The sequence below is a fragment of the Crocodylus porosus genome, unplaced genomic scaffold (genome assembly GCF_001723895.1).
Source record: "Crocodylus porosus isolate Cpor-Errol unplaced genomic scaffold, CroPor_comp1, whole genome shotgun sequence".
NCBI classification, from domain to species: domain Eukaryota; kingdom Metazoa; phylum Chordata; order Crocodylia; family Crocodylidae; genus Crocodylus; species Crocodylus porosus.
Genome location: NW_017728925.1, coordinates 16,942,534 through 16,969,448, shown reverse-complemented (window position 1 = coordinate 16,969,448; position 26,915 = coordinate 16,942,534). Strand labels below are relative to the sequence as shown.

Sequence of the window (26,915 nt, the reverse complement as noted above, 5' to 3'; positions counted from 1 at the left end):
CCCAGCACATATGACAAACCCAGACAAATACCAGCGCTGCTGTTAGGGGGTCTGCTGCTCCTAATAACACACAGCACAGGCTATTTACCTGGGGAGGGATCCACTGGGCTAGAAGGACAGAAACAAAAGGGTGGTTTTGCAAATCTATGAGACAACTTTCAACATTTCAAGCTCCACCCCTAGTTAAAATCAAGGCAAGGAATAAAAACTATGTATGGACCCGGTACACGCAGGGGAAGTGAGAGGCGGGGAGATGTTTGCGTACATCCCCACCCACATAATAAACGTGCAAATGCTCATGGGATGGTCTCATCCTTCCATGATCGTTAGATCACAAATATTTAATCAGTGAACTAAGTTGAAATGCTAGGGGAAGCCCTCTGAATCTCCACGCTAGCTATTTCCCCACCCTTTTCTTTCCTCCTAGCTTCACTTTCTTTCTGAGCCTTGAACCACGTCCTGAATGGTAAGATTTTGCCAAGGGCGGGTGGAGGTACAGACCCTGTTGTTAGGGTTTAGCAGCGATTATCGTATTTTCCACCTAATTATTTGTAGTGGATTTGATACATTTAAAGCAGGATTTTGTTCCCCAGCAGGAAATTCTCAATTGGAGCAGGCAGATTTACCTCTCATTTATTTTATTTTATTTCTTTCCTTCACTGTTCTCCAATCACTTGGTAATTACCAGAGAGAGCTGCGTTTTAAGTATGGCTGCAGTCAGAAGACAAGCTGGCAAAAATGGCTTTGCTGTCACTTGGCTTCAGCTTATTATAGAGGACCCCAGCGCCTCCATGTCCCCAGTGCGTAAAGCGGGGACACATTCCTACCTCGCATCAACAGCAGGAAGTCTCATTAGTATTTGCAAAGCACTTTTTGATTCTGGAGTGCACTGTGTTAGGAAAGTGCAAACAGCCTGGGACATTTTTATGCATCAGAGTCCTTCCTTCAGTATGGATTTATCCTGCCAACATACCTGTGGGCTGGGGAAGAGCTACCGAGGCCTGGGGAATTTAAGCCAGAGCTGCAGAATTTCAAGCTCGTGCCCTCCCTACCTCCCTCTGCAGCAGCTGTGCATGCCATGTCCAGCTGTGTCAGAAGGTCAGCAGAAGCCTATCACATGAGTTTATCATCAAGAAAAGAGCCCAAGTCTCCCCCAGGCTCTGTAACACCTGTGCCCAGGCAGACCTGACCCAAGCTCCGCTCACCTTCTCTTTGTACCTAGCGCCTCCCCCACAGCTGCAGCATCCCTACCAACCTACAGCCAAATCAGACTCTCCTGAAGCACAGGCATGAATTCTCCTCTTTCTCAGGATGCACAGTGAAGTTTGACGTAGTTTTGCCACCCGGACCATGCCAGCCACAGCCAAGAGTTTGAGCCAAGCTCTCAAGGCTTGCAAAAAAGGCTTTAAGACCTAGCTTCTTAGCAATAACTAGCCAAAAGCCTCTCTCATTTCTGGAAAACACAGAGATGCAATCCTGAGCTTGGGGCCAGAGCTGCAGGGGAAGATGGGCTGTACACAGCACTCGACCCCCATGCAGCAGGGTGGCAGACATCGCCACAGAGGAACATTTAGGAAACAAAGACATGATTTGCTTCTGAACTAATTCCCTGTGTGTTTTGAAGGATGTTGCAGGTAACATACTATCCAGCGTAATTATGGAGTGAGATAAATACCGGATGGCTCCTGGCAGAGCTTCAGGGCCTTGGGCCATGCAAACGCCTTGGAAAAGGCGTTATGGCTCCCACCATCATTTTATCAAATTATCCTTGATGTCTCAGCAACCATTATTGGCATTCTCTGGAAAAAAGGGGGGAGGAGGAGAGATACAGCTCGTACTTTCAGAGAGCGCAGAGCTGGGGAAAAGACGCAGCAGAGAGGGGAAAGTGAATCCTGTTCCCATGGCAACTCAAGTTTGAAATAGTATGCAGAAATCAATGTCACATTAATGCGCACACACGCTCCAACCAGCAGCCAAAAGTTACTCGACTAGACACATTAAAGGGCCCAAGTGGAAAGGAGCCCAGCTGGGGACACAGGGCCCCATCCCCAGAGACATACCCTCAGCATCAAGGGGGTTAACAGAGGTGCTGCACATGGAAGGAAACCACTTCAAACCAATTTGTATGTCTACACGTGTGCTTTAATGCACATTTACCTATTTTAATGTGCATTGAAGTGCCACATAAAAAGTGCTTTTTATTTGATGCACATTAAAATAAGCTAATGTGCACTAAGCTTCACTTAAAAAGCATGCACTTTAATTAATGTACATTAAGCCAGGTTAACGTGCATTTTCCTAGTAGCTCGCAATGGAGGTACTAGATTTAATGTGCATTACCTGAAGTGCATTAATTGAATGTGTAAATGCACCCTATGTGCCTGACTTGGGACAAAAGTTGCAGTTCTGCGGGGCTCTGGCTCCAAAGGAAGCTCAGCCGGTGCAGAGCACCCAGGGCTGGACATGGCCCTGAGCACCGTTTGGGGACACGCAGCCCTGGAGAAGTCTGGAGCACAGACCTGAGTCACTTGCGAGTGGATCAGAGCTCACCCCTTCGTTCCTGCTGCAGCACCTGGGCTTTTCCCACAGAGACTCAGGGTGAGCCATCTCCTCCAACAAAAGAGATCACAGTTCACGGAGTACAATCAGAGCTGCTAGGAAGACACAAGTAACATTGCAGGAACAGCTTGAAGATGTAGGGAGAAGTTGCGGACAAAATCAACCGGTGAACAAGTCACACGGGGCTCTCAAGCAGAACTGTAAGCAATCACTTTCTCTTGTCTCAAAGGTGCATTTCAATCCGTCCCTTTAACCACCAAAATCATGCCTGAGTGCAAGCAATGGAAAACGTTCGAGATGGCGGGCTTTTTCTTACTCTGAGACTCTCAGGGTTGCGTGAATGCACCCACAATAGCACAAGGTAGCCCTCAGCACCATTTAAGTGGTCTCCTGAAAGCACTACATCAATGCCCTCGACGCGGGGAAGGAACCAGATGAGCTGACTACACCACCACTTTTAGCTGAAACAGACCCGCTTACCTATGGCCAAGACGGAAAGGTAAATGGACACAACCACACGGTAGTTAGTTATTTTAAGCAACTAGCTAAGGTCTTCAAAGGCTTTGGGATCAAAATTCAGGGTCTTTGTGTATCGTCTACACTTCACTCGTCTCGGAGAGATGAAGCCAGGCTGTTCAGTTCCCCCTTCTCTTCCCAGGCAGAGAATGGGGTAGTCCTTGTACTTCCAGGGCAAAATACTTCCATAAAACGTCTTTGTATTCTTTTTTTTTTTTTTTTTTTAAGAAAATTACACCCAGGCATTTCTATTAAAATGACAGTTTGGAAATCAATCTTTTTTTTTAAAAAAAGCTTTATACGAATCAAATTGTTTTGTAATGTGAAAATAGTCCAGGAAGAGGGTGGGGTTTATTGGTTTGTTTGCAAAAGTATTTTTAAAATTCCCTGAGCTTGGAAGCCAAAAATAATATCTGACCTGATACACATGGCATCTATATTATACGTGAACACAGCCGAAAAACAAAGATTTACTCTTTAAGATGGACTTTGCCCATTTTAATTAATTTTCAACATGGATACTTTGTTTCTACCAGTAGCCAAAGGGGTTGGGCACCCCTGGGATGTTCTCTCAGTTCTTCCATATACTGAATGGGTGAGTGACCTTGGGCGAGTCACTTAATCTGTGACTCAGTTTCCCTACCTGTAAAATGCACACGCTGATATGTGGCAGCCCCGCAGGGGGCTGTAAGGCAGACTTCATTCAAGTTTGTGAAGCACATTAAGAGCTTCAGATGAAAGGTGCTAGAGAAGTGCCAAGTGCTATTACTGTAATTATGATTCAATACACCCTGATCAAAAGAGTGAAATGTGAATTAGCATTTCCTATTAGCCCTACTTATAGCCTAAATTTTAACTGCTCTCCCCATGGGCTCCTTCCATGGAAAGGTAATTTATCTGAAACAGTTGGTGTTTCTGGCATGGCGACAATGGCTGTGCTACGCGAGGGTGGGGAAGTGGGTGGGCCTGAAGGAAGATGGCAAACATTTCACAACCACAACACCGGAGACTCTCCACTCTCCCTGCCGGAGGCAAAGGGCCACATTTCTGCAGACAGGGCTGCTGCTGGGCGCACCGCAGCCTCTTCGCCAACAAACCCCTCCAAGCCCCCAACGTTTCTTTGCAGACAGTGGGTTTAACTGACCAAGAGGATGGGGCTCTGCTCTGCAAAAAGGGAAAACCAGATCAGCCTAGCTCCACTGACGGGAACAGAGCTGTGCTGATTTACCCCACTGGGGGCTGGCCCAGTCTGACAGACATGATGTTTTCCCTCCAATCCCAGGGGACAGTCACTAAAGTTGCCTTGATTTCTTAAGGGAATTTCAGTGCTTGAAAGCGAAGTCCTCCGCCCATCCCCTGACCCAGCCTGGTGTAGGTAGCAGCAAGGCAAGCCTCTCCAGCTGCCCACCAAGCATCTCAGACCCCCAGGGTAGGCGGGAGAGGTCAGCTCGGTGTACACAGCGAAGGTCTTTGGCCTTTCTCCTGAGGATAGCCAAGCTGCAGACAGTACGGGGACCCGCACACCTGTTAGTACAGCATGCAGGGTCCAATCCATCACAGTCAAGTGACTTGAGTCACAGGTGCCACCAAAGAGCCATCAGATGCTAACTGCGCCAGGCCATTTTCAACCCTGTGCCACCCACACAGTGCAGACAGCAAGCAAAATCCTCCACTGCGCTGTCTGGACAGTCCCTGCCCGTGTAGAAAGACTCGAGTCTCCAGGGGTCCCAACCCCAAACCATTCGTGAGCGCTGAATCACCCACCCCAACAGGATTATCGATGCATTAAAAGAGACGTAGCCCCACTGTCTGCATTCAGCAGCTGCTGTCGATAAGCCCGCACGTCTCCTCGTTCTGTGAAAGCATCCACTGGACAACCGCAAGCCCTGACGGGGAGACCTCCCTGGAACATGTTCAGTTCAAAAAGGGAAAAAAATCCATACTCTGCCATGCTATGTCCTTTCAGTGAAACAGGCCACAGCACAATGTCTTTTATCCTGTCACTCCTGTCTCCTGTTTGATGCACATAATAAATCCGCAGTGGGTTCAGCAGCAGCTCTGTGCTGAAATCTCCCAAGCCCACATAGCCTTCACCGTGCAGGCTGCTAGAGCTCCCACAGCTGGAAGCAGCTCAGAGTTCACCTGCTAAAACTTTAAAGGCACAGGGCAGGATTCACATCACCTGATGAATTAAAAGCAATTGGCACCAGTAATACAGGTAATTAAAAATGAAAGCAGCTATTTCTTTGTCCGTATGGGACATATCTGTGCGCTTCACTCCGAAAGCACAGGGACACTCTCCGAGTCTTTCATTTTCTCTTTATCGCCAATTCCATTTTCTGATTGACCAGCCAGCGTTAGGTAATGAAGAAACTGTTGTTTCTGTTTAAGGGCAGGTTTCTATCATTTTTTCCTTTTAACATAAAACCTAGCTCCTGGGCCTTACCTTAGAAAATTCAGTCTGTGCGTTGCAAAGGCGCATGCAGAATGAGACGAGCCATCGCAGAGCAATATGCCTGCAAATTCACACTAACCAGGCAGGTTACAGGAAATAAGGACACTTCCAAGTTCAATAAAAAGTGACAAAAAGTTTGGAAATGCAGGCAACGAACCTGGGCACTTTGGTCTGGGGAAAAGAGACCAGGATGCCAGACCTGCCACTCATTCACCGCTATGTGACAGCGTGATTCTTCGAAGATCCTCCTGAAGCAGCAGGGGGAATCCAGAGAGGCAAGATGTAATTAGAAGCCAGTGAGGCTAATATCAGAATCAGGCATGGGGAATCAGAAAGGGAGAAAATGATTTCAGGAGACCCAGTCCTGGCGTGGCTGCGAGATTGCGATAATAATACTTCATTCTTCCTGTCCCAAGTCGTTCCATTTGCAACCTGGGAGTCACGTTACCTAGCCACGTTGATAGCACGCATGGTGATCCTGTGATGAAAGAGGCTTTGCAAGCGCAAAGCGTTATCCGGGGGAGACACCCATCCAGGTGATCACCAACCGTTCTTGCAAAACAGTGATGCTCAAGCAACCACATAAGCTCAAGATGACCACACTTTTGCTTCCCGTCCCGAAAGTGCCCAGAAAGGCAAAGCCTCCAAGCAGCTCCCATTCCACAAAACGGTGACTGAAGCCACAGATAAATTCTCTAAGTAATTTACATATAATTTCTCGCCGCTGCTAACACTCGTTATCCAAATTCAGTTGCCGTTGACAGTTTAATGATAATAGCTTTCTGTTTATATATCATCTGTGATAATGTTCCTATTCTCCTTAAATTCAATCCCCAGTAAAAGGGGCGCTCTAATGTATGCAGCCACAGACCAAAATGATAGTAATTTTCCCTTCTAGTTGGAATGGTTTAGTAAACAATTACATTTCAATTAAAGATAGGGTGCTCACGCAGAGGGAAGCACCAGTTCGCTCCATTCAGCTCTTCACAATACAGGACAGCAAATTCTCCCAAGAAAAGTCAAGCTATTAAAATATAAATTTCCATGAACGCATTTAGAAAAAATGATTGGAAACTAAATGGCAAATTGTGTGACAAAAACTTTAAGAATCCCTTTAATATCTCACCCATAGCAGTTCTAATTGGGACGCCATCATTTAAGATTATGTTCAGCGGAAGGGAAGGGTAGAAGAGGTTTCTTGCTTTCAACTCTTCAGGTGTTTCTTTTTAGTGGTACCCTGCCATTAGCACTTAATATTTCATTCTTTGGGGAATTATAAACTAGTGAGGAGGAAGGCTAAGTTTTCAGCTTTACTAACAGCATCCTGTGAAACACAGCCCAACTGGATACTGGCAGTGCCAAGAGATGCATTAAGCATGCAAGCAGGACAGAGGAACTCAAACAAGGAGAGGTCTACCTGTTTTCAACCAGCAGCACCGTGCTGCCAAAGGACCCGAATGACACTGGAACAGTTTGAATTGCAGAAGCCTTTCTGAATTTTTACTAAGAAACACAAAATTCCCTTATCCTAGGACGCAATCAGATCCTACAAGGACTCGGAAAGACTTTCAAAAAGAATCCTTCAAGTCAAAGAAGGGCCTTTTCCATCACCTCCCATGCAAAGCTCAACAGAACGTATAACATTATCATTCCTGTTGTGGGAGCACCTGGGAGAAGGTCTCCACTGTGCTGTAAAAAACATACAACAAAGACAAATCCTGCTCTAAATAGCATGCAGTCTAGGTACAGGAAAGAGCCAAAAAGGCAGGCAGGCCGTGGAGCGCAGGGAAACAATGAGACATGGGTCACCACTCCTGGCAATGGCCAGATGGAAGCCGCAATTATACCACTGACTTCTGCTGTCACTGCCTCTGATAAGACACCCTCCTGTTCTCTAAGCTTGCAATTAAAGACATTTTTTTGCAAAAATCTAGTTGGTCTAATTAAAGACATGACCCCTACCACGAGTCCTGATTGCTGCTTCCTCCTCTTCTCCGTATGCACGTTTCACTGAGCATCTAGCTTACAGGCTACAGGTTTAGTTCCTAGGCTGCCAGGCTTCTGACTCACAATGACTTTGTCCAAACTCTTTCTTTGAAAGAAAAAATGTAGGTGGAGTTTGCCAAGAGTTTCTCACAGGTGTAGCTGCCTGGGCAGGAAGATGGATGCAGCCAGAGGACCAGGCTTTAATGAAAGCGGTCAACAGACAGCAGCCTGCTAATGAGCTGGGAGCGAAGGAGTGACCTTCTAACACTGGGCTATCCCGTCCTAACTCCCCGCCAGGTCTGTGGGTTAACTTTGAAGCCACAGTGTTTTCTGTGCAGTGGGGTTGCTTGCTCTCCAGTCCCCCTGCTTGGTTTATTAAACAACAGCACAGGTTTCAGACTCAACCAAGAGGGAGAAGAGGGGAGTCCCTGCAAGGGCTTTCAACACCAGTCCAGTTATTATCACCCGCGGCCTTGGCGCTTTATGACATGGATCCCTGACCAATACCAACCTGACATAAGATGGGAACAACTCGATTGCTACTTGGCAAGACTGTAAAATGGCCATCTCTTGCTACGGGGCCCAGGGACTTACGGCCAGTCACTTGAGCCTGTCAGTCCCCTTGCATTGTGGTTTTTTTTTTTAAATAGCAAGTCAAGAAACAGCACAAAGTACCATTTTTATAGACACTTGTCAACAGCAGGCTGGGATTCCTCGTTGGAGAGGCCAGCAGATATGCAACCAGAAGAGAGAGATGCACCAAAACTTTGGACTCTGTAAGAGCCTTAGCTGACCAAGATGTGCTTCCACAACAGATTTGCTTCCGTAGATATGTTGGATCCTATAAAACAACCTCCAGTGACTTCGCTAGGGCCAGGATTGAACTAAAAAAGGAAAATTGAATGCATTCTCTGGACATGAGGTAATTGTTTCAGGGGCAGGCAGGTATCCCCATTTCACATGCACTATAACTGGTCAGGGCAACGTACACTACTGGTTTCTTAACCAGATGCTGGCTGGAGACACTGCTTGGAGCACTGAAATCTATTCTGTTATTGCTATTCTTAGGAGGCCACTTTCAATCACTAGGACACCGCACGTTGAATTCTTCACTGTCTTCACTGAAATACTACAGAGAAGTCCTCTGGGCCACGAAGAGCCACGAAGGGAGAAGCACAGCAAACTGCACACCAAACAGCCTCCAAGGAAGCAGATATGAGCAGCCAGGCTTTATTTTTAACAGACTGCACATACTTTGGGAACTCACGCAGTCCTGATGTGTGCCTATGCTGCACAAATCTGCCAAGACAGTCAGAATTGCATTAGTATTGAGAGACGGTCCAACGTACAACAGCCTCAGATGAGGCAAAGCACGGGTCATAAAACTGCGTCAGAGGTTGCACTCAGCTCTGACAGCAAACACTATGAGCAAGATGGGCTATCAGCAGGGAAAAAAAGATCTTCCCATCACAGGATGGACTGAAGATCCTCCTGACATTATACATCAGGAAGACACGCAGCCTCTCAAAGACTGGAAAGCAGCCCTGACTTTGGGCACAGCTAACCCTTTGGATGTCGCAGACGCTGAGTATGCAGACTCATGCAAGCATAAGCACTAAATGGAAAAGGTCAGCTAGTCTCTCCCTTTTTCTCTTGGCCAGATGGAAATGCTGAAATTCAGAGATGCTGAGGCCATCTCTTCAAAGCTCCTTAAAAACAGGGAACTTCTGGTGCTCAGCCATCGAAAGAGTAAGAAACCAGCACACCCCCATCTCCTGCTCTCCACAACCTGCCACAGGAGCCTGAGCAGAAACTCAACCAATTCCTTGGACTGACTGGCAAACTGCAGCATGGGGAGGGGGTGTTTCCACCCTCCCTTGGCTTGAGTTTCAAGCAACTGAAAGTGCAACACAGAGGGGGGAAAAAAAGCCAAATCCATTGGTTCCTGAACACCCGGGTCCCGTGGAGACTCGGCAGCAGAAGGATGGAGATGTCAGGGAAGAACAATCAGCTGTAAAATATGAAAAGCTTACGACATCAAAACCTACAAGCAGCAGGCTCAAAAGTAATAATCCCATTACTACTAAACTAAAGCACTAATTACTATTCCCAGTGGCAGGAGTGGACTGACTGCTAATGTTCCTCTTCTGGTTAATGAAGGAAGGTGAGGCAGAATATATTTCTTCTGGCTGACATCTGCTGAATTCTGGGTGGCCATAAAAACTATGCATGTAATGAAGCCATTCATATTAATGGAAGTAACATTCTGAGGGCTGAGCAGAAGCAGAAGTTAGATGATAGCGTACGGTACCGCGCAGAAGATGAAGGCTAGACCCGACTCTGCGTAGGGCCTACGTGCTGATACTTCCATATGGAAGATGGAGCCCAAAGCCGGCCACTACATCATAGACAAGCCGTGTCGACAGACTAGCCTGAACTAGCTAAAGATTGGGAATGACATGATTGAAAACACAATTCATGACAACCTCTTAGAGCAAGGATAAAGAGAAACAGAGGTCTATTTTCACTGACCATGCGTAAGCATTAAAGGGACCCCATTCCCATTTAATGCATAAACGTTAAAGGGACCCTTGTGCAGTGAAGGTGCGGTGCTTGAGGATCAGACATACAAACTCACCACAGTGCAGGGAGTTTGAGCCTCCTGCTGTGAAAATAGCAGAGACCAAGATGCAACAAGGTCTTCTGGTTAGTTTTCCCTTCTGTTTTCTTCTTCTGCATGATTTGCCCCGAGTTTGAGATGGGTAAGCAAGCTGACTATCAGACAGACCAGTTGTCCATGCAGCCTGCACCTGGCAAGCTGAGGACTGCAGGGTTTTGGAAATAAATTCAGTTCTCTTGGCAGGGAACAAAGTGGACATCACCAGACTGATGTCAGAGGGAAAGTACTTTCACATGTGCTGATCTCTCTGGGTTTGGACCTAATTGAGCACAGCCTGCACCATCCCAGCACCTTGAGCACAGCCTGTTACAGAAATGCTGCACCTCCAGCCCACCTGCTGGGAATCCTAACAAATAGCCCAGGCCCTGTTCACCAACTTTGCTGTTTGCCATTAATTAGGTAGCTCACAGTGCTTAACAGAACACACAAAAAACAAAGGATTGATGTTTCCAGGCCCAGGCAAACAGGATATACCTGGCAGCAGTGCAGCACAGAGAGGTGGTGAGTGAGGGGGGGCAATGTAGATAACTGTCCAGGTCATGTTTTTTAAGAGAAATATGAAAGAAAGCAGAGCACGGGTAATTAGCTTACAGGGAGGCATGGCGGAGGTGCAAACTGGAGAACAGGAAACAGAGATCAAGGAAGCCATTAGAAGGGGGATGCAGAGGACAGCAAGGAGCAAGGTAGGGAAAGAAGAGGTGCAGCGTCAGCGAGATGAGGGTAGGAAGCAGGACAGCTGGGACAAGTAGCTGAAAGTCCTAGCTCTGCTTTGGAGTCCTGCTTGCTCCCCCTCTCCTGAGCTCGTGTTTGCAGGCATGACACAGTCCACACCGTCTGTGCAGCCCCTACCTGGTGTCACAGTGGTGCAGTTCAGGCTGTGACTGGGGAAAAAGAGTCAGGAGCTTCAACAAGGGTCCTGTTTTCTTACAGTAGCACAAGTTAGAACAAGGGGACGAGAAACAGGAAATATAACCAGCAGCAGTGAATGCCATGGACTTAAATCTGTCTGAATTCCCTTCAGAGTTTCCTGGGAAGCCCCATGATGGTTGTAGTGATTTTTGGCAAAGCTATTTTGTACATCGAGACAGAGCCTTTCCTTTATGAGCTCCATATTAGAACAGCCAAAAGTAGGTGATCTTTCCAGCAGGAGATCAGCTCTGAAAGCTTGGAAATTCCCTGGCTTGAACAGGAATTTGGCTGGGGCCAGTGCTTATCAGTTTTGCTCTAACTTAACTCTTCAGACTACCAGCGTAAGACTCCTTTAGCTCCATGTGTACTCATCCCATTGTGTTTGTGACGTGTAGACGTGTTTGACCAGCTTAGATATAAGGAGTGTATTTCATAGACTCACAGACAACGGGGGCTGGAAGGGAGCTCAGGAGGTCACGTCTAGTCCAACGCCCTGCTCCAAGCAGGACCAGCCCCAACTACATCAACCCAGCCATGGCTTTAAAACCTCCAAGGATGGAGATCCCACCACCTTTCTGGGTGACCCAGTCCAGGGCCTCACCACCCTCCTAGTGAACATGTTTTCCCTAATATCCAACCTCAACTTTCCTTGCTGCAGCTTGAGCCCATTGCTTCTTGTCCTGTCATCTGCCCCCACTGAGAACAGCCCAGCTCCATCCTCTTTGCAGCCCCCCGGCAGGGAGCTGAAGGCTGCTCTTCAACCCCCTCAGTCTTCTTCCCAGACTAAATAAACCCAGTTCCCTCATCTTCTCCTCATCAGTCATGTTCCCCAAGTCCCAAACCATTTCCATTGCCTTCATAACCTTTGATTGCTGGACTCCAGTTTGTCCACATCCTTTCTGTAGTGGGGGGCCCAAAACTGGACACAGGACTCCAGATGTGGCCTCACCAGTGCTGAATAGAGGGGAAGAATCACTTCCTTTGATCCTATGACCTCTTCCAAAGAAGGGAGAGGTATAGGTCCTCTGTTTGTACACTCTGGACCCAACATGAGGTAGAGTTCAGTTATGGCTGTCAAGTCTAAATTAGTAACTTAGCTTATATTGGGATACACAACTGGAGAATGCTCACTTATACATGTGCCATATATATATAGCAATGGCTTGCATTAAGGCACAAATGTACACACATCAATGTATTCCCATTTCACATGGCCTTCCACCTGACCTGAGGGTCTAAAAATGCTTTTCAAACATTCTCCCCATTATTCCCAGTTTGGAGAGAAAGGAACTACAACTGGATCTGGACAGGTTATGGGGTGGGCGGATGAGAACAGGATGGGATTCAGTACTGACAAGTGGAGAGTGCTGCACCCGGGGAGGAAGAGCCAGCACCATACCTACAGGCTGGGGACTCCCTTCTCGGCAGGGCAGAGGCAGAAAAGGATCTTGGAGTCATCACTGATGCCAAGATGAACATGGGCCGGCAGTGTGGGGACGCGGTCAGGAAGACCAACCGCACCTTGTCGTGCATCCATAGCTGCACCATGAGCAGGGCCAAGGAGGTGATCCTCCCCATCTGTGCGGCACTGGACTTGATGATCTGCTCAGGTCCCTTCCAACCCTACCAACTCTGAAACTGCAAAACTATGAACTAAGGCAGTGGAGTGAAACAACGTACCCCAAACTGACGGACCCAGTCAGTGGCAATGCCAAAAAGAGAAAGAAAAGTTACTTACCTATACAGAAACTGCAGTGCTTCTGGCTGTATTGTACACGTACACACACGCTATCATATGTATACCGACTACCATACATATATTTATTCTACTCCTAATGGTCACGAGGTGCATATCCATTCAGAAGTGTGTGTGTGTGTACGTGTGTGTGTGTGAATGGATATGGATATGGATAAGCACTTAGAAAAATAACTCGGGTCTTCTTTTGCGCAGTCATTGCTCTAACCGTTGCCATGGCCACCAGGTAGCAATTACTATATGAATGATACAGTACAGCTATATACTCACATGCTTGCATATATGATAGCTGTGGAGTGTGCGGGCCCACATACACTCATAAAATTAGGGTTTACATGTGCAAAACAGGCTCTTTCAATCTACCAGGGTTGCAAGCATCAGTGCATATTTTTGCAAGCGAATCAAGGATGCTCCCATTTTTTGAGTTTGTGCCATTAGGTTTTCTTTTCTGTCTCTAGCTAAGTGCCCCATGGAGTGCCCAGGCCTGTATAGCCCATGTGGCAGACATAGAAAGTATGTACTCAGCTCTCAGAGTTCCTGCCTCTCTCATACAGAGAAATACTTGTGCACAGTGTTATGCAGCATGCAACAGCCACATCCCTGTTGAAAATGTGCCCCTCAATGTGCCTCGGTCAGCGCTGAGATCAAGTCCGTATCTCCGGCTGTTTGCACTTTAAGCATATGCCCTCTTCAGAAAGCACCTGAAAATATTTATTTCATAAATTATTACTACTGGAGTTTGCCCTCAGCTCTTTATGAATCCTGCCTTTCTTCACATGCACATTCCTTATTCATTAAGCAGAAGCAGGTCCAGGGTGAGGATGCATTTAAAAAAACTGGTGTCTCTGCCTGGATCATTATTGCCTACTTTAAAAACAGTTTATTTTGCTCCCACTGTTGTACCTCCATTTGTCAACAAAGCAGTAGCCCGAACTAACTAATGACCGGGATTTTATCTTATTCTTTATGGAAGCCAGTCCCACAGGTGGGAAGTGATAAATCTATGTCAGAAGACTACCAAAAAAAAAAAAAAAAAATCTACAGGCTGTTAGAGAGAGGAGCTAAGCCAGTGAGGGCCACCGAGGGGGACAGTGCCAGGGACCTCTTGCAAATTTTAATGTAAGAAGGAACGAAGATGGTTTCGGCCAAATCCAATTCCCACCAGTCAGGCAGCTTCAGCAATCCTGTTCCTTCATGACCGACTCATTGAGAAACCAATGCACTTACATCTTAGCCTCAGAAATAACTCACATGAGGCAGTAAGGAGGAAGGGGACCAGCCCTTCTCTCCCACTAATGCTTTTTTCAAGGACTCGAGCAGGTGGGGACCTAGCACCTAGACACCCGTCTAACCTGGCCCTTTCATTTTGGACCTCATGAGGCAAGGCAAAGGCCTCCTACCGACAGCATGCGGCACAGAACTCTAACCCTACAGCCACACAGAGGCTCATCCCAGCATGGGTGCTTTGTCTGGGCCAAGTCTGCCTTTGGCTTTTGTAGAGGACTTGCTGTCAGCTGTGCTTCTCTCCTCCCTCTAGGTAAGGCTATTCCACCACGGGGCTCAGGCTTGGCTCTGCCACTAGCTCACGGTATGGCCTCTGGCAAATCTCTTTGCTTCTCTGGACTTCCGTGTCCCTTGGTGCGACAGGGATGCAGCATTAGCACCCTACTCCTGAGCGGGGCCTTCCTAAAACACGTCAGGTGTCTGCGCACCTCGGTCACAGGCCGCTGTACACAAGGATGCACCGATGCACAGCGATGCCCTAAAAGACGATGGCGGAGAGATCTGTTTCGTGCTCAGTGGGAGGGAGTCTCGTCTCCTCCATGTGTTCAGAGCGAGGAGCAAGGAGAACAGGCTGTACTGCGCAGCACCAGACTGAAGCACGCCCTGATGCATATGCTGTGCTTCAAAGCATTCACAGGTGAACTCGCACAAACAAGGCACCGTAAAGGAAGCACCGTGGCAAATCTAGCGAGCTTACCGGGAAGTCACTGACATCCACTTGCTGCTCAGAGTAGCTAGTAACTGCACATTTACTTAAAAATAGGCCACCACACATCACCCTCAACCCCACCTCTGCTCTGAGGATGCAGACCAAACCCCAAGAGAGAATGAAGTTGGAAGGAGATACTCACCGTGACCCGGAACGGCGTGGTCGCAGTGGGCTCCATGGTGGGGTTTTTCTCCGTGACCCCACTGGGCATGCTGCGCCTCTGCCCGGATCTGTCCGGGGGGGACTCTGGGAACGGCAAAGAGGGGAAAGGACAATTAGTTGAACACACAGGACCTCAGGGCAGCACAGGGATGGATGTAAACTGTGGGGACGTTAGGCATGGCTTCCTCTTTCCAGACACGCTTGCAAAGAAACTCTGCCGTGCCTGCTCCCGTTCCACAGGCACCTTGGTGCACGTTTCGACAGCAGGACTTTCCTACTTACAATGACACCCCCGTGAGGCCGGCATTGCCACTCCTCCCATTCTGGAGCTGGGTCAGGAGAACAGGTACAGAAGCTAAGCGGCAGCTTTACACAAGCTACAGATCCATGCACATGCAGGCTGGGCAGAAGCAGCTGCTGGGGTTAAAAGCACAGCCCTGAACTTCGGAGTTCCCTTCCTAACTCTGCCAGTGACTTGCTTTGTGAACGAAAATGAGCTCTCTGACCCCTCTAGGTCTTGGTTTCCCACCGCGGGTAGGGACACGCGCCTCTCTGGCAGGGGGGATGCTGAAGCAGGACTCGGGAGAGCCGACAGGGTGTTGTGGGAGGCCTGGAGGGAAGGGTCCCGAGAGAGGTGCAGAGCTAGAACCAATCTGTGGTGCTTTGCCAGGTAAATGCACAACCCCCGTCTGCAGCACTGAAGGCTGCGGGGAAGTGGCTGTATGAGCGAAGTGCCACAGGAGGGTGCTGGTGCTTTACCTGCACTCCAGACCTCTCCACGCAGCTCTTGCTTTGCACTGTAAAGCACCAGCGGGGCACTCCGGCCTGCCCAGGGATGACGCAGTCTGCAGACTAGGGCCTAAAAAATCTGCCAAGGATTCATAGGGAAGGCAGGTGTCTTTAAACAGACATCAAAGGGCTAGAAATAATGGGCCAGCTCTGCTAACAAACACAGCTGGAGCCCACATACATGGGGCAAAAAAGCAGAGAGACCTATGCAAACCCTATTAGCAATTCACCTCCATTTTTCTAGCTCTCGGAGAGGGCGTGCTGGATGCTTTGAGCTCTGCCGGCTCCGGCCCTCCCGTGGCAGCACAGCCTCCAGCCCGGAGGCACCATGGGATCACAGCCACTTCTGCACAAAGGGAGACTTTCAGAAGATACTCCCAGCCCATTCCTGCCCGGCAAGAAGCTTCTCGCGGCAGAGCAGAAATGGACCAAACAGCAAACCAGGCTTTACATCACCTGGCCAGGTGCAAACTTGGTCAAACTGCCCCTGTCTTCTGTGGGGTCTTTGGTTACTCTTGCTCTGACCCTAGGGAAGGTAGAGGCTCTTTCAGCAAACCTGCCCTTCAGCAGGGAAGCAGGCACTGGAGAGCAGCATCCTTTCTCCATGATCTGAGAGCCAGATGGCACTTGAATGTATAAAGTGCATTTAAAGCCCCGAGAGGAGCGCCCAGCACTTCAAGGGAAATAGTGACGAACAAGTGTTTGGAAATGGAAAGCAAGAGGCCTCCTTTTTGCAGGGATGGAGACAGAAGCCCGGCGCACGCTGCCATCAGATCCTGTAGCGGTCCTTTTGGACCGCTGAGCAGTCGGCTTGACATGTGCTCCACACTGGTGCAAGGGAGCGGTCAGCAGGGAGGGTAACCCAATCCACAGCACTGGAGGAGGACGCTAGGTCAGGTTTAGGCCTGGCTTGTCTGAAACGTGACCAAGCCACATGCAGCCGAATACACGGCTAGACACTGCTAAGCGCCTCGCAAATGAATGGAAGCAGAGCTGGGGTTTTCAGTAATCTGTTTTATCGGACCTACTGAATAGGTGGGAAAGATGCTAGGTCAAGCTTTTGGGAACAAAGTGACTTGAGGGAGGGCACTGTGCACCTCCAAACTACTGAGTTGGTCCAATAAAAGATATTACCAAAAATCCCTTGCTTCTTGAATACTTTCTGAGCCATCCTGGCTACAGCAGCCCTCCAACCTTGCTCACAAATGAACGCCTCTTAGGTACACGAGGGAGGAAGCAGATGAACTGAAAGCCGAGACGACAAATTTTATTACGACCTCGACTCTGAAGGGCTCTTTTATTTGTTCACATCCACTGGGGCTGGAACTTTACTTAGCCAGATTGCTCCCTTTCTACAGCCTGTTGTTATAAAACCACATTACGCTCTTTGTGTTACTCAACTAACAAATCTCAGCGGCTGGGAGAATCCCCCAGGACTTCACTTGTGAAAGGGAAGAGCGTCTGAAAGAGCTGTCCTGGCATTTACTAACCAATGTAGCATCCAAGCAAAAAGAAAGGGGTGCTTCAGAGGAGCTGCTTCACCAGGCTGCCCTGTTCCTCAAACGACCAGCGTAAAGAAAACAAAAAGAAACGCGCCAGGTGCGAATATCATTCAAGTACAGGATTTTGCAGGGAACGCCTCTGCTCACAAATAGGAGGAGTTGCAGCGCGAGGCAAGAGCTCTTGTGGGCGATCTCCTTTATTGGAAGATATCACCCACAAAACTTCTGACCTCTTGGGTATTTCTGGGGCCATCAAGGCAAAATCATCACTTCAACACTACCACGACGTTACTGCAACTCACGGTTGGGAACGACAGGTGGCTTGAAGAAAACCCCCGTTTGCAAAGGGAAATTCCTGGCGTGCTGTGCTAGAGGGAGGCAACTGAAAGCTGGAGAGGCCATATTCCCGAATGCCTGAAACAACGCGCCTCACATAACTAATGTGACTTAAAGGCCCTTTGTTTCCCCGTCCTCTGCCCTCATCGCATGGGCAACGTGCAATTTGCCGCGATCGGGTCCTGGCAAGGGCTCTCACCGGGGAGGAGCGAATAATGGCTACAATCCCATGGGACGCCTGCTGAGAAGCAAAACAAACCGCTGCGGAGGGACAGACCGTGAGAGTCTTGCTATGCACCAGGGCCAGCTCAGTGATGTCTTCATGGCCTGGGATGCCCATCCCAAATCCCGGCGGCAGCTAATTCACGGCGCGGAGAACCCCGTGCCCGAACTTCGAGCGAGGCGCTGCTTTCTTTGCAGAACGCCGCAGTGGGAAGCTGGAGGAGGCAGCCGAGTCCTGCGGTGTTCCCACCTCTCCCGCCGACGCTCCCACACCATTCTGGGGTCGAAGCCCTTTTCTGGACTGCCACGAAGAAGCTGCTTGTTACCGGTGTGAACCCACTCTCCAAGCGGCAACACGGGAGCTGTTTTGCATGTTTTAACGACCCATCAGAACAATGGATGGGCATATTAAAAACCACTTCTCACACAGGCAGCTTGAGCATGGCAGTGGAGGGGCTAAACTAAAAACAGCGACAAGAAACCCCGGCTCCCGAGGCCTGCACGACACAGCCCTGTGCTGTCCCCAAGGCTGAGCCTGGGGCTCAGAGGGACAACACCTGCGTGCACCTGTCACAACACTCGTGGCTTATAGCACAATGGCTTGTCAAGTCAAAACACATGGTCATCTCCTTTTCTCTTTCTCTGAATCTGCTTAATTTTCTAACCACACAGGTTAGCACGAAGGGAGAGGTGTAGAGATGAGCCAAAGACCCCGTCTCAGCCTCAAAGTCTATTTGGATCCAGAGTAGCTTGCTCAGGGGTACCCAGAGTTGTCGACACAAGGCAGTACCCCAAAAGCTCAAACGGCTTGCAATCCAGGACCAGAAAACAGACCGCGTTTGGCCTGCTGTGCAGAGGCTGCGAGGAGGGGCTGCCTCTCCTCGCTATTTCCTTCTCTGCTACCTGCCCTCTGGGAAACGACCCGGGGCTTTGGGATGAGCCAGGATCTCGGGCTGGGAGTCTGGCCTGCGGAAGGAAGCGGCTCCGTTATTGCTCCCTCCGAGACGAAATGAAGTCTTATAGCACAAGACCAAGGAAGACTCCAGGGTCGGGCTTGTGGTTTTGCCACTGACTCACGGAGCAGCCTCGGGCACCTTGTTGCTCTGCTGCTCGGGCTCCCCACCTATAAAATAGGTGCAAGTCTCACCTCTCTCACAGGCAGGCAGCAAGGCCACGTTAATTAATGTCTGCACATCTTTCTTCAATCCCCAAATGAAAGATTCGGTGGGAGGGCAAAGCATTATTGCAGCAGGTAACCACAGAGCGACCTTTCCAGAAGCACTCAGTGCTATCAAATGCCACCCTTTTCTCAAGAGCGGGGGAGTTTCTACGTACGTTGGATACCGTCCTTCAGCTGGCTGAAATGGTTGGATTAGACCTTCACTCGTCCATTTATTGGCTCTAGATCAGGGCTGACTGGGGGACTTAGACGCACGGTATCTCAGGGCACTATTCACTCCCCAAAGTTCTCGGCAGGCTATTAACTTAAAACCTCCAAATCTCTCCTTTATGACACGGATGGTCTGAAAAATCACTGAAGTAACAGTCTATTAAGGGAGGATTATAGGTGCAGGCAAACTGGATCTGAAAAATGATTCCTTGGGCGTAACAAGGAAAGCCACATCATCAAACAGCAGAGATGTAAGAGGGCAAAGATAGACACCAGCAAAAAGCAATGGCTTCCTGGCTGGCTGTTGTTTCCACTGGCCTTTGCTGCTTTCTCCCTAACGAAGGGGCCAGGCAGAGTCGAAAGGAGCAGCACAAGGGCTTTGTCCACTTGCTCTTAGGCAGTTAGATCAGATCAGGCAGGCAGGGATGCTGTGTCTCTTAAGACAACCCTGGCAAAGTGCTGAGCAATGAAAATTAGGCTGCTCGGGTCACAGTTAGCTTTACTCCTACTGCACGTGATGAAAAATCATTACCTTTTAGCTGTTTATCTTGCCCCCCTCCTGCTCACCCATTTCATCTCTCACAGACCTGGACTATAAGCTGGCTGGGACAGAGCCTGAATATTGACTGAGGTCTCTGCTGCCGCAGTAATTATGAAGGAGCAGCAGCACCATTTGTGGTTAAGGTAAAAACAGATAAGTCCCACTTCTGATTGCCCAAGAGCTGCACAACGCTGCAACGTGCTTGGCTTTGCAACGGTGTCAAGGAAGATTCTAAATCAAGATGAAAACGAACTTCCCCCAACTTCGTACAAACAGGAAACCTTTCCTGCAGTTTGTCAAAGCTAGACTCGATCTACAGTTGGGTTTAAAGTGCCCTTCAGTGTCCATCAAACTTCAGCAATGGAGATTGAAAAGCTTACTGACGTGCCAACTTTACTAGCACTTGTATCAGGAAATAAGTAATAATATTTATTACCTTACAGATGTTAAAGTAAAGTTTTCATGGATTTGCAAAGTCAGGCCAGTAAAATAAAGACTTCTTTATCTAATTATCATCTAATTCACCCCCCGGTGATTGAATGAGCAGATTAACTATCAATAATCCTCACCACAGCTTTTCTATCCCCATTTTTCAGGTGGGGAAATAATTACGTAGCAGTTAAGCAACATGCTCGAGGCTTGCAGAAAGTGGAGCAGAGTCAGGAACTGCTGACTCCCAGCCTGCTGCTCAGCCTACTCAACAACACTGTTTTCTTCTACATGAATCAAACCATGCCGGTACTACCATGGCGCAGGTCACAGAGCTATTTTTATTGTTCTCTTTCCCCTTGATGAGTCCTATTTGGTGGTAGCCTCATCTGCACCTGTGATTCAAAGCTTGTCTAAGTGGAAGTCAGCAAGATGACTCTCGTGGTTAGGAATGAAATGCACAGACTCTTATTTGCACCCATGAGGCTGTCACAGTTTGCTTCTCTGAAATCGCCATATAATTCATGTTAAATGAGGGGCCAAGAACCAGCCAGTGGAAGAGGCAGACAGCAGAGACAAAGGAAAAGTTTCAACATGAACCAGCTGGAATGAGCAAGTAACAAGCAGATACTTTCAGGCAAGTGCTCCCTTAATAGGAAAAACTTTGAACGTCCAACAAGGAAAGTGGGCACACGGTCCAAATGCATGCCTGCAAAGCCAACAAGAAGAAGCATCACCCTTCACTCACCAAAAGGCAACCATGCTGGTCTGCAAACCGCATGCCATGACACTCCGACCAGGGCAGGAATAAGAAAAGATGCAGAGATGATGACTTCATCCGAGGCAGCGACAACAGAGGTATGAGAGGAATGCCGGCTGGGCTAGCAGAGATGGAGAGGCACTGCCGGAGGCCAGGAGTGTCGTGTTGATGTGTTTTAAGGAGCAGAAACTTCAGAGGGTAATAAAACTTCACCAGTTCTCTCCCAAATACCAGAGAGCTGATGAAGTCCATCAGTCATGGAGGCTGATGGGAGAAGGATAATGTGTGCAACATCCCTAAAGGGTTAAGCACCGCCTTGACCTTCGGGTGCGATCCACCTATGAACATTTGTTCTCATCGCCTGATGCCTCGTTATTTTCTCCCCATTGGTTTAGAGTTTTGACACTCTAGGACCTGCCTTGGAGATTTAAAGGGGTGGAGTTTCTGTGAAAACAGAGAGAACTGGAATTTCTTGTCTCCTGTGTGAGTGGTTGCAGTTACACACAGCTGAATTAATCTTATCTCCTTAATGAACCCACGTGTTGTTATTCTGCTACCTAATTTCTGCACTGTTTAATGACTCTTCACTACAAACACACCCAAAGAGAGGAGGTGGCACTATGTTTGGAGGAAAAATGCATTCGTTCCTAGTAGCTCATACACCATCGGCAAATGCAAAGGGACCCCTGGAAAAGGGGTGTCTGTAGCAGCAGCAGGATTGTGAATAAGAACAAACCAACTGAAGAGAGCTCCAGAGACAACCTGCAGTGGTGGCCAGAGGGTTGTAAGTAGTTGCACGACTCCAGGAAGAGAAAGAGGGATCTTGGGATAAATGGAAGTTCAAGACATAAGTAGGTAATACTGTTAGGCAAGGAAAGCAAAAATAAAATTAGAATTTTTTAAAAGAAACGTGGCATTTGGGGAGTCAAATGAAGACAGAAAACAGTAAGTATGTGTTGAGTCAACTCTATTTTTGTAGAATCATTAATAATTTCACGTGGGATGCAACACTGCGATGCACAAAATGTCTAAGCCCAAATAGACTGTGATTAAATAAGAGCTGGAGCTGAAGTTTGAAGTAGCCGTTATCAAAATCTACACCCATGTCAACCACCTTTCCTTAACTGCACGGCCCAGGAAGAGAAATACGGATGCGCAAGTATTGATATGCCACAATCGATGCCTCAAAGATCCATCTGCCTATTCCACTTGATCCCCTAAAGCAACATTGTGGCCATCGTTTCACAGAAAATTAGCTGTAAGTTGAATCATTATTTGGCAGTAAAATTGACTTTCACATAAAAACGGTTGAGAAGCAAAAGTTTAGGGCAGTTAACAACGCCCTGTGAAAATTAGACTTAGCTCAAGTTGAAGGTAATGAATATCCAGAATGGATATTCCCAGGGATAATGAAAGCCTCTGTTGGAAAGGTCACCGCCACTTTTTATATTAGAATAAAATTACTTCTTCCCCCCTCTTGGAATTGGTAGCTGTAAAAGGCCCTTTTGTCAACCAGAATTGGGGGTTGCATGCGTTCTGCGATGCTTCTGTACCAGAGTCGATGTTTCATTCCTACTTCATTTAATTCCCCAAGTGGAGGCTTCAGCTTTAATGTTCTCTTCTTTTCATTGCATTTTCAAACAATTAATGTTGCATGTCACAGATGTGTGCCTTTCACACAGCCCATCAGACAAGAAACAAGAACGAATTAGGGCCATTTCCCAGGACACCCTCATTCTGACTGATTCTCAATATCTTCCATGCTGCTCTCAGACCCAAATGATGCAGCGTTAAATCGTTAGTGGCTGGCTGTCTTGTCTAATGGTTAGTGCTTTGTATCACCAGACTCAGTTCCCGACCGGATTGCCATCCCTTCTAGAGTCCTCTCGGCAGGGGAGAGCGAGTCCTGACTTACGCCACAATCCCTCCGCCTCGAACAGAAATGCACCGGAGTGCAGGCCGAGTGGCGGACAGGCCAGCAATGTGAAGTGAAGGGCCTTCCCAGTGCCGGCCGGGGAGGGGAAAGGAGCAAAAGTCACAGAAATCCTACAACTAGATTGTCTTCTATCACTAAAGGCTGCAAATGAAAAAAAAGAAATTGCGCAGCTATTTCCTGGTCTCCTAAGTCACAGGATCCATTGCGGGGAAAGAAAAGGCCTTATAAAGCAGCTTGGCTCCTTCCACATAGCATCCTGTGTGCACCCAATGGTCCCCATCACCTTGGGATCTGCGGTACCAGGTGCTGAGTGAGGCTGAGAAGAGCTCTGTGCGGTATTCAATACTCGTTGTACTGGTATGACGTTGGTATTGTTCGCAAATGGCCCCAGATCCTAGGCATACAGCTTCTAACCATCTCTCTATTCAGCTATCCCTCTCTTCTCTCTGATATCACCTACTGAGCTCTTTTCACTTGCACCAAAGGCAGGTGCTTATTGTGATACGTAGATGAGGTTCGTTTGCCTTTTTTCTTCTCCCTGCTGGGCTTTTGCCTACCCCAGTCTGGCACCGTGCCCCTTCCTCACGAGCTCTGTGAAGTTTCCAACTTACAAATAGGTATTCATAGGATTTTTTGCTCATCCCCAGAAATGGGGCACAAGGCCAGCTGGTACGATGCAACAGTAGTTCAGCTGTCTCACTAGAGGGTGCTAAAGCTTTTTTTTGCTAATGAATCCGACAGCAAAGCAACTGAGAAATCGAGAGCAGAACAAACGTTGCAGAGCATGGACGTGATGGCTGTGGGGGAGACGGGAGCAAAGAGATTCTGCAGGTGTTTGCAAGTTCCTTGCCTGTTTATTAAATGAACCCTTGTTTTTTCTCATACTTTATCTTTATCTTGTACCCCTGTTGGTGCCTTACTGCTGGAAAGTTCACAGGAGCGACGAACTCTCTACGTTCAAGGACAACCCTCGCCTATGTTCAGATAAATTCTGTGAGCGAGGACGACAGACAGGCTTTGTGATGCTCTGCCGTAGCCCATTATATCTTCCCAATCACACTGAGGACTGCCATCACACATACAACTCTGCAGGGAAGGGCACGGTGCCATACTCATGCCTGCTGCACAACTAGATCTTCTCACACTACCTAGGAGAGCCATTAGAGATGTTAATGCCTCACTTCCCGTTGTCTAATGATAGTCTCGTAGGGCCTCATCCTGCTGTCAGTGAAGTCAAGAGGAGTTTTGCAGCTGGTTTTAAGAGAAGGATCAGACATGTTTGTCAGCTAAGACTACTCCATGGGGGCAAGGAGGAGGAAGAAGAAAGAAGGGAAGAGAAATACAGGGGTGACATAACAGAAATGGGAAGCACGGGCACATCCCAGCAGGTGAGGCAGGGAAACTTCCCCACCGATGTCATTGCAATTGCTGCCACAAGAACCAGATGTGAGCACAAGAGAAAGAAGGACCCAGCCCCACCATGAGAGTGGAGCCAGGGGGAGACCGTGGTGGACACACTTCCACCCTACGCTTTTACAAATGACAAGAAAATTGTGCTGGCTGAATGAGCTACCTGCCTTACAAGCACTGCTTTTACTCTCTACCTTGTGTTTTAAACTGCATTAGGGGACTTTTATTCTTTATTTATCACTTCCCCAAATAAAATATGCATGATATTTATCTTGCTCTGATGCGATACCTAGAGAACAAATTCGCCGTCTGCTAACAGCGTATCATTAAAGGCCTTTTCTCCAGGGGAAAATTGAAATGTAGATCAACCACAGCCTTAAAAAATACATCAGGACATGACGAAATGCTAGCTTGGTTGGGGACCAGAGGAGGGGAACTGTTAAGTGCCCTGGCTGAAGTGGAAGGCATGAAAAAGTGAACTGGAACATCAGCTTCTTTCTAGGTGACAATAAAGATGAGCTCGTTTGGAGAACAAGACGTCAGCTCTGGGGAGATTTAAATTAGATTCATCCATCACTCTTAACATGCCCGTGAAGATTCAGAACAGTTACCACACTGCCTTCTCCCAGCACTCAGCCTGCATGGCTGCTGGTTCCCAAGTAAACCAAGACAAAGAGAAAACCTTGACACTGGTACTGATCTGTGCTTGCAAACAGACATTGTAGTCATCTGCTAGACCACCAGCAAAATGCCATAGGGGCAGGGCACCCAAACCGCTGAGTGAGATGAATAGAAATCCCCGTCTTCTGGAGCAGCAGTCCCATACGGACTTGAGAAAGGCTGGCAGCACTTGGCAGCGCTCTCTCTTACACACCAGTTGGAAAGTCAGGTCGTTTGGCTGCTTAGCCAGCCTGCTGTTAAACTATCCAAACATTGCAAAACACAGCTGGAGGATGGCGTGTCAGGCCTGCTCGCCTGCGCGTACCACTAAATCGCTCTCCAGTGGATACAGCAGAGCTGACTCAGGTCCTCCGAGGCTGGCCATTCATTTGAGCTCTTGGGATTGCAAAAATTGAGCTTGAAATCTCACAGGGACAAACAGTTATTGCCGTATTGTTGGTCCATTTGTTTCCTGTCTCAGTTACAACCCAGGGAATTTTGAAGCGGGTTGCAACGCATACAGATGATGGAGGAACAAGAGGGTCGAGATGCCCAAAGTTTCCAAAACTGGGAAAGGTGCAGGGCTTGGTTCATGTTTCGGACAGAGGTTCAGGCTGGTCCTCAAGTCGTCTTCTTCCCTCCAGCTCTTATTCACTAATCAGACCAGCCCACCTCCTGACTAGACAGGCTCCTAAGTGCCCAGTGCTCCAATTAGGGGGAGGGTTTGAAGATGCCGTCTTTAAATTTTATAGTCTCTCTTTGTAATTGGTTCTCCCTGCTAGGGCAAGTCTGCAGAGCTCAGGTTTCATCCTGGAAACTCCAAGGAGATCCAGGAGGTTGTGAATCCAGATGAAAATCATACTCTCCAGCTCCCTTTGATGAATTTGGGGTCTTTTTTTTTAGATTCTCTTACAGCAGCCGGCTCCGAGGTGAAGTACGCGTGGGCTCAGAGGAGTGCGTCTGTTTGCCAGGTACTTGGTGTAACAGCACAAAGCAGACACGAACCTTTGCACAGTAATTATCACTCTATTTTTCACTGTAATGTGCAGCTGCTGCTGCTGACATAGGTCGGCACATAGGCAAAATGTAACATAAATAAATAAATAAATAAATCCCGCACTTATGAACATAATTCATTAGGGATTTGACTTTCTACAGCAAAGAAACAGATGTTCTATTGACGGCACTTCATTAGAGAAATAAATGGGGTCGCATACATATCTCTATTCACATCCATCCGCGTAATATGAAGGCCATATATATGATGATTTTTAAAGTAGAGCAGTACGTGCAATTTTAATAGCAGGCTTCAAGCTTCTCAATGTCCAGAACTGATCAGGCCAAGGAAAATGATTTTAACTTTTGAAGAAACTGTAATGCAGTCCTAGAAAATGGCTGGTTGGGATGTAATAATGGTCACTCAGGGTGGCTATCATCACCAAAATGAACCATGTAAAATAAAGAACTTCACAGAGCTGCGTGCTTGTATTCATTGACAAATGCTGGAGGAAGCTTAAAAAAAATTGTGCAAGTGGAAGACAGTAAAGACAAAATTAAAAATCAGGAGCAACATCAAACAGTTTGGAAAGTAGCTTTGAACAACTGTGCCAGAATAACTACAAAAAAACCCAAAATAATGTGTCTTTTTTTCCCCAGTCGGTTTCTCTTTGGCACTAAACAGCACTTTGTGCACAACTAGCTCTACTGTTTCCCTCTCTCAATTTCTTCCTTGATGATGAGACTCCTCTACACAGGAAAGAATCAGAAACAACCTCCCTCCTTTTTATTTATATATCTATTTATCAAGTAGATAAATCACACTAGAAGGGAGGAATAGGCTGCAATTGGACCTAGACAGGTTACAGGGGTGAGCGGATGAGAACAGGATGGGATTCAACACTGACAAGTGCAAGGTGCTGCACCT

General features: G+C 47.8%; 1 protein-coding gene across 6 annotated transcripts in view; it reads right to left on the bottom strand.

Moving 5' to 3' along the window:
* The window catches only part of DAB2IP (DAB2 interacting protein), a 247,409-nt gene that overhangs the window by 157,876 nt on the left and 62,618 nt on the right, over positions 1-26,915 (bottom strand). For 5 of the 6 annotated variants that reach the window (XR_002102205.1, XM_019540978.1, XM_019540975.1 and 2 more), the window contains exon 2: positions 14,997-15,100. Coding sequence is in view for 5 of the 6 variants with exons in the window: in XM_019540975.1 (XP_019396520.1) it covers positions 14,997-15,100 (104 nt within the window). In the remaining variant the exon portion in view is untranslated. Of the gene's footprint in view, positions 1-14,996; positions 15,101-20,973; positions 21,244-26,915 lie in introns of those variants that run through there. The other variant, XM_019540977.1, reaches the window with a different exon arrangement.